This window comes from Elephantulus edwardii, unplaced genomic scaffold (assembly GCF_000299155.1).
Source record: "Elephantulus edwardii isolate Elephantulus edwardi_28Jun2011 unplaced genomic scaffold, EleEdw1.0 scaffold00019, whole genome shotgun sequence".
In the NCBI taxonomy this organism is placed as follows: Eukaryota; Metazoa; Chordata; class Mammalia; order Macroscelidea; family Macroscelididae; genus Elephantulus; species Elephantulus edwardii.
Window position 1 is genome coordinate 2486482 of NW_006399769.1, and position 8142 is coordinate 2494623.

General features: G+C 45.2%; 1 protein-coding gene across 1 annotated transcript in view; it reads right to left on the minus strand.

The window, feature by feature from the left end:
• Window positions 1-6787, minus strand: part of FAM136A (family with sequence similarity 136, member A) — a 10769-nt gene extending 3982 nt beyond the window's left edge. Inside the window, exons 1-3 of the mRNA XM_006882373.1 lie at window positions 6701-6787; window positions 5861-6001; window positions 7-92 (exon numbers count right to left, since the gene is read on the minus strand). Coding sequence (XP_006882435.1) covers window positions 7-92; window positions 5861-6001; window positions 6701-6787 — 314 coding nt within the window. The remainder of the gene's footprint in view (window positions 1-6; window positions 93-5860; window positions 6002-6700) is intronic.
• Window positions 6788-8142: the final 1355 nt, after the last annotated feature.

Below are 8142 nucleotides of genomic sequence, written 5' to 3' on the forward strand. Positions count from 1 at the left end.
AGCTGCCGTTTCACCTGAAGCTCCTTATTTCCTGCATCTATCGAGTCTCTGGCTTTGTCATTGCAGTGCATGGTACACCGGGCCAGACGGTCCTGTAGCAAGAAGGAAGTGGACAAAGAGGTTGAGAGCCTGCCTCTATTTACCAAGTGCTCATTATGTGCTAAACTCTGTGTGACAGGCTTGGCAGCTATTATCTTGATCAATTAAAGGACCATTGAGGGATTCTGACTAAGCAGTGTGACGTGCTGGGCAGCTAATCGAAAGGCTGGCTGTTTAAAGCCACCAGCCACTCTGAAGGTCTACTTCTGTAAAGCTGTACAGCTTTAGAAACTCATGGAGATTTATGGTTAGTTAGAGCCCACTGGATGGTAGTGGATGGGTAATACAGTTGGAATTTCTGGGTGGTGCAAACAATTAACATGCTCAGTTGCTCATTAGAAGGCTGGAAGTCTGAGTTCACCCAGAGGTACCCCCAAAGAGCTGGTGATCCATGTCAAAGCAGCCACTGAAAATCCTTCACGTGCAGTTCCACCCTAGTGTACATGGGCTGCTATGAGCTGGGATTGATTTGATCCTCAAAACTAATCTGATTATGTGAAGAATGTATTAGGATAGAAGGAAGCCTCATCAACAACCTGTGTTACACGGATAACACAACGTTGCCTGCAGAAAGTAAAGAGGACTTGACACTTGCTGCAGAAGATCACACTCCAGGCTTCAATATAGATTACATCTCAACATCGGAAACAAAATTCCTCACCACTGGACCAAAAGGCAACACCACGATACAACACCATCACATTGCTTGTGACTCACTGATAATATGTATAACAGCTCTGAACCCTGCTCCATACTGAGCTGAGCTTACTGTTTCTGACACATTTACCCCATGACCCCAGTCACTGAATCAATCCATCTCATCAAGGGTCTTCCTTTCTTGCACTGTCTCTCCACCCTCCCAAGCATGATGTCCCTCTTCAAGGACTGGTTCCTCAATGCAGCATGTCCAAAGTATGTCAGACAAAGCTTCAGAATACTTGCCTCCAAGCAGTAGTCTGGTTTCACCCTCTCCAGGTTGAAACTGTTTGTTCTCCTGGCAGTCCATGGTACATTCAATATTCTTTTCAAAACCACAGCCCAAAGGCATCAATTCTCCTTCCACCCTCCCTAGTCATTGTCCAGCTTTCTGATGTATAGCAAGTAACTGCGAAAACCATGGCCTGGATCAGGTGCACCTTACTGTCCAGACTGACATTGTTGCTCTTCAGTACTCTAGAGAGGTCCCCGACAGTAAAATTTCCCAATGCAATTTGTCTAATTTCTTGGCTGTTGGTACCAAGAGAGTTGATTGTAGAGCCAAACAAGCTGAAATTGAGTAATCTCAATCTCTTCATCTATCATGATGCTGCCAATTAGCCCAGTGATGAAAATTTTTTGTTTTCTTGATGTTGAGCTTAAATTTGTACTGAAGGCTACAGTCCTTAACTTTCTGCAGCAAATGCCTGAGGCCCTCCTCATTTTTGACAAAGTTGTGTCATCCACATAACGCACACTGTTGATAAGTCTTCCTCCAATTCTGATGCCACATTCCTCCTAATGTCACCCAGTTTCCCTGATGGCCTGTTCTACAAACAGATTGAAAAGGTATGGAGATAGGATGCATCCCTGGCATACACATTTCCTAATTTTGAACCATGCAATATTTCCTTGCTCTGTTCTGACAACTTCTTTCTCGTCCAAGTACAGATTTTGCATGAGCACTAGCAAATGTTCTGGGATTCTCCTTCTTCACAGAGTTAGCCACAGTTTGTTGTGATCCACACAGTCAAATGTCTTTGCAGTCAATGAAACACAGATATTTGTCTGGTACTCTCTCCTTTTAGCCAAGACCAATCGAACATTAGCTATAATGTTCCTGGTACCATGGCCTTTTCTAAACCTGGACTGCAATTCTGGCAGGTTTCTGTTGATGTGCTATTCCAGTTGTTTTTGGATAATTTTCAGCAGGATCTTAGTTGCATGTGAATGAAACTGTGAACAATTTCGTTTTCCCTGGATTCGAAATCAACACCCATGGTAGCAGCAGTCAAGAAATCAAAAGTTGTGTTGCAATGAGACAAATAAGTCTGTCTTGGAAGAAATGCCAGTCTTTGGAAAAATACGTCATGCTAGGAAAAGTGGAGGGTCAGAGAAAGACCCTCAACAAGATGGAAGGAAGACAGTGACTCTTAACAGGGGGCTCAAACACATTAGAGATCTTGAAGACTGTGCAGGACAGGGCAAGATTCAGATCTGTTGTTCACCAGGTTGCTAAGTTGCAGTCGACTTGACGGCATCTAACAACATCCTGACTAAAGCAGAGTGGTGCCAGGAAGGCCTAGACAACAGAGAACTGGACAGCAGATGCTGATGGAATAAATGAATTCATGTGTATTGACAGTTACTTGCAAGTTACTATGCCTTCTTGTTAGGTGCCCTTGAGTTGAGTACGACTTATACTGACCCTATGAACAAAAGATATGAACCATCTAGTGCCACCCTCATACTTCCTGACACACAGGAGCCCACTGCAGCAGTCACCATGTCAATCCACCTGGCTGAAGGTCTTCCTTCTCTTTTGCCGATCCTCCACCCTTCCAGCATTATGTACCTCTTCCAGGAATAGCCACTCCTAGCAACACACCCAAAGTATGTGAGGTGAGGCCCCATCATTCTTGCCTCCAAAGAGCACGCAAGCTGCACCCTCTCTAAGACTCATCTGTTCATTCTCTTGGCCATCCATGGGATGTTCAGTGTTTTTCTTCAACACCACAGCTCAAAGGCATTGATTCTATCATCTCTATTCATTTTTCTGTTCTCAGATGCATAGCAAGTGACTGGGAAGACCATGGCCTGAATCAGACACACCTTACTCCTCAATAATTTGGAGAGGTTTGTTACTGCAGACTTTCCCAGTATAATGCATCTTCTTATTTCATGACTGTTGGTACCAAGGGTGTAATTGTGGATCCAAGTAAGATGAAGCTGTTGACAGTTTCAATCTCTTCTCCATCCATCATGATGTTGCCTATTGGTCCAGTAGTAACAATCTTTGTTTTCTTGACATTGAGATGTAATCCATACTGAAGACTGCGTTCATTGATCTTCTATAGTAAGTGCTTCAAATCCTCCTCACTTTCTGCAAGCAAGGTTGTGTCATCTGTGTAACACAGGTTATTGATGAATATCCCTCTGATCCAGATGCCACATTCCTCCTAAGAGTCCTGCTTCTTGTATAATTTGATCAGCATACACATTGCACAGGTATTGGGAGAGAATATAACCCTGACACACACCTTTTTTAATTTTAAACAATGCAGTATTTCCTTGCTCTGTTTGCACAAGAGCCTCTTGGTTCAAATATAGGCTTCTATGCCAAAATCTATGGCTTCAGTATTACTGTGGCTTTGTTGTTTGTTGTCATATGCTGTTGAGTCGCCTGCATCTCAACATAGGTTATACACTCTATGCACAACAGCTCTCAACCCTACTCTATCCTGTGCCAACTTTATTGTCTCTGACACACCTATCGCCATTACCCCAATCACTGAATCAATCCATCTCATCGAGGAGGCGCTTCCTCTTTTGCACTGTCCTTCTACCTTCCCAAGCATGGTGTCCCTGTCCAAGGGTTGGTCCCTCCTTGCAACATGTCCAGTGTATGTCAGACAAAACTTCAGAATCCTTGCCTCTAAGGAGCAGCCTGATCTAGGACTCTCTCTAGGACAAATCTGTTTGTTTTCCTAGCAGTCCACGGTATATTCAATACTTTTTTCCCCAGTACCACAGCTCAAAAGCTTAATTCTCCTTCTATCATCCCTAGTCTTATCTAGCTTTCTGATGCACAGTAAGTAATTGTGAAGATCATGGCCTAGATCAGGTGCACCTTAGTCTCCAGACTGACATCATTGCTGTTCAGTACTCTGGAGAGGTCTGTTTCCCAATGCAATTCTTGTTTTGATTTCCTGGCTGCTGGTACCAAGAGTGTGGATTGTGGAGACCTGCAAACCAAAGCTGTTAACAATCTCAATCTCTTCACCATCTATCATGATGCTATGGTTTAGGAGTCCAAAATAACATAGTTTTTAAAAACCTTGATTCTTTAATGTCTGTACTTGCTACAGAAAATGCAATTAAAAAAAAAAGAAAAGAAAATGCAATTCAGCAATTATTACTGAGCTTATATTACGTGCCACGCACTCTTCAAGTGTTGGAAAAAGAACAAGGAGGAAAGCAATTCCTGCCCTCATAGAACTTACAAGACAAGCTTATATGAATCTGGGGTTCAGATGCAAAATGTGGTCTAGAATGTTAATGACAGAACTGTTAGCATAGATATGACACAGCTACTAGATAAGACTAGCAGTTAGAAAAGGTCCAAAGACTATGGCACATTAATACTCAAAAGGTTGTACAAATGAGGGATTAGTAAAGGAGGCCAAGAAAGGGTGGCCAGGGAGGGAGGGAAGAGGAAAACCAGGCAAGTGAGGAGTTCTGGAGGCCAAGTATGATAGTGACTGCAAAATGAGCACTGCATTTCACATCTGGTCATGAGTAGTAAAGCAGCTCTGGCCCTTACTGGAGAGATTTGAAGACAGAATGGAAGGAGAAAGCTAAACAGTAAATCCAAGAGTCAATCTTGCAAAGGACTAATCTAAGAAACTGCTGGAATGAACAAAAAGAAACTCTCTGACCTTGGAGAAGTTATTCCTCTACAATGGCACTAATTATAAAGAATTCTGTGCAGTTGAATGTAAAAATATATCCAATTAGGCATAATTCTTCCATGCATGGAACCTCAAAATATCAAAGATTAGTTCAGAAACAGGTTCTGTTTCTCCCAAATTGCAAGAAATTTATAGTGAGAAGAGGGAAATAAAATTGTGGATATCATTCAGCCTAAAGAAAGAAAATGCTGTTGTTTTAGTAACCTCAGAGTGGCTGGTGAGGCAGGCACCTGAGTCAAGCAGTAATGGCTCATGTAAATAACTGCTCCCTACGAAATAATAACGAGGCTTCCCTCTAGAAACAGCAGCTAAGGGCAGTCCTCGGGGAGGGGGGTGTAACGGTCACAAATGTAGTAGATTCCTGCACTATGCTTTTTTTAGACTGTCCTGCTTCAGTCTCCTGGATATCCTATTATTTAAAAATGTTTATGAATTAATATATGTTTTCACCATCAGCATCACCACCACCATCAGTTGCTGTTGAGTTAAAATTCAGACTCATGCTGACCCATGGGTTTCAGAGTAGAAGTATGTTCTGTATGGTTTTCAGTGGTTGATTTTTCAGAAGTGGATCACCAGGCCTTTTCCCAGCATGCTTCTGCATGGCTTTGGGCTGTTTCAGAAAACAATACATATATTGTTTACTATCAAGTTGGAACTGACTCTCTGGCAGGTTATCAGAGGCTGTAAATCCTAGGAGGAGACCGCCCATGTTTCTTCCTCGGAGCAGCTGGTGAATTTGAACCATGTACCTTTGCATTGGCTGTGCAATTCCTCACCACTAAGCCACCAGAGCGCCATGATACAGATACATACTTTGTGTTTATAGTAAAAAAAGAAAACAGAAAGCATAAGGCTCTTGGCATGACTATAATACCGTTAGAGTAATTGTTTCTAAGGGAAAAGACGGTTGAACTTAACACTTTTCCTCAAATTTCAAACCTCATGAGGACTCTGGCCAGCCATGTTATATTTCATATTATGTCATGTTATCTGCCCCCCTCACAAATATTAAAAAGATTCAAGACAAAGTCAAGAATTTTGAACACAGAACGTGATCTTAGCCAAGGTCTGCCATTTGGGAAATTCCTTACCTGGAACTTCTCCAACTCGCTGGTCACCAGGGCCTGGGCTTGCGCGAGGGGGGCATGGCAGCGTTCTATGCACTGGTGCACCTGCTGCATGGACGCCTGGTTGTCCTCACAGCAGCCGGCGCTGCACCGGAACATGATGCCCTGGGGTGTGGGGAGCGAAGGGCTGAGTCAGAACCACCTCCCAGGTGACCAGTGGGTTTGCAAAGGCTGGAAATCTTAAGGGAGGAAACTGCTCATCCTTCTCCCACAGAGCTGGATGGGGCATTCAAACTGCTAGAGAGACATCTGCCTTTAGTAAAGGGCATTCGGACCCCCAAACAATGAATGGGAAAATTATCCTCGGTGCCCACTGCAGAGCTTCACGGACTTCGTGCACCCGGCTTATTGGTACTTGTTGCATCCATGCCTGGGGCTGGGGAGAATGAAGCCGTGTTTTTGAAAACCACGTTCCGTACAGGTCAGAGGTCAGCAACCTTTAACACACAACATTTAAGGGGTGAAATCAGCCCGCGAGACAAATGGCCCCGCGCTGGGTGGAGGGGTGCTGGGTGCTCGGACCCGACCTGGCCGCGGGGAGGGACATCGGGAGCTTTGCATTTCCGTTCCCCCCTTGGCTGTGCCCGTTCCGGTGCCGGCTCTCGGGCGGAAGGGCAGCGTGTGAAGTCAGAGGAGGGCAGACGCCTGACTTCCCGACTCCGGACACGGACGCCCACGGTCAGGGCTGGACTGGGTGGAAAATGGCAGTGAGCGACCCCAGGGACGCCCGGATCCGGGCCGAAGGGGAGGGGACCGAAGGGCTCGAGAATCCTGGCCGCCAGGGAAGGGCCTCTGCTCTGCTACCTGCATCTTCCGGATGTTCTCTCTCTCCAGACTCTTCACCATGGAGTCGATTGCTTCCTGCACGCGGAGCTGCTGCTGCTCCGCCATGACGAGCCCTCACAGCGGCCCACCGCGCCGACGCCCGCATGGACTGAGCGCACGGGCCCGCCCCTCGCCGCGCTTCCCGGAGCCTTTGCCGCGTGAGTCCTCGTTCCTGGAACCATGGCGCCGCCTGGCGCCGAAGCGAGGACCTGCACGCCCGCTGGCCGCGCTCTGGAGCGAGCTGGGCCCCTCTTGATCGGCCGGATCTGGAGAGTGTGCTCTTTGCAGCCTTCTTGTCTTAACAAGTAACATGCTGAGAAAGAACCAAACCTTAAGTTTGATGAGCTTGAAAAAACCTTACCTTTCAATGTTTTCTGTCCCTATAGCTTACAATTTCCTCTCAGAATTTCTTGTGTCTGTAGTTATTATATACACTCTTTTGTGTCTGACAGTCATTCACGTGGCATAATGCATTTGCTTGAGCCATATTGTTCTTTCACCAGGAAGTATTTTGTTGCATGGGTATATCACAGTATGTTTATCCGTTTCTCAGTCAATGCACATTTGTGTCATTTCTACACACAGAGTTGTGACTGGAGAACAACTTTATGCCAGTCTGTTGTAGACATATTGTTGTTAGCTGCCATTGAGTCGAGTACCCTGCCCTGTCCTGTGCCATCCTCATCATCTCCAGCACACTGAAGTCCAGCCCAGCACTGTGTCAATCCATTTTGTTGAAGATCTTCCTCTTTTTTGCTGACCCTCGATCTTTCCAAGTGAGATACCCCTTTGCTAGGAACAGCCTCTCTTAGCACCAAGCCCAAAGTATTGAGACAAAGCTTTGCCATCGTTGCCTGCAAGGAGCACTCTGGTTGCACTCTCTCTAAGACATATCTGGGGTATTTTTTCTTGCAGACCTTGGGATATCCTCCAACAACACTACTCATAGGTATCAATTCTTCCATTATCCTAATTCATTGTCCAGCTCTCAGATGCATAGCAAGTCAATGGCACCTGACTCAGGCACCTCTTAGTTTTCAAACTGATTTCATTACTCCCCAGTAATTTGGCAAGATCCCCGACAGTGGATACATCTGATCTCCTGAGCAAGGAAGATGAAATCGTTGGCAGTTTCAAACTTTTGTCCATCTATCATGATGTTACCTGTTGGCTCAGTGGTGAGAATTTTTGTTTTATTCATGTTGGGTTGCAATCCATATTGAAGGCTGTGCTGTTGTCTTTGATCCTCTGCAGTAAGTGTTTCAGATCCTTCTTACATTGAGCAAGCAAGGTCCTGTCATCTGCACAAGGCTGGTTGTTGATGAGTCTCCCTCCAGTCCTGATGCCACATTCTTCTTAAGAGTCCACTTTCCATGTTCTTGGGTAAATGTTTAGAAGTGAAATTATTGGATTATAGGGTT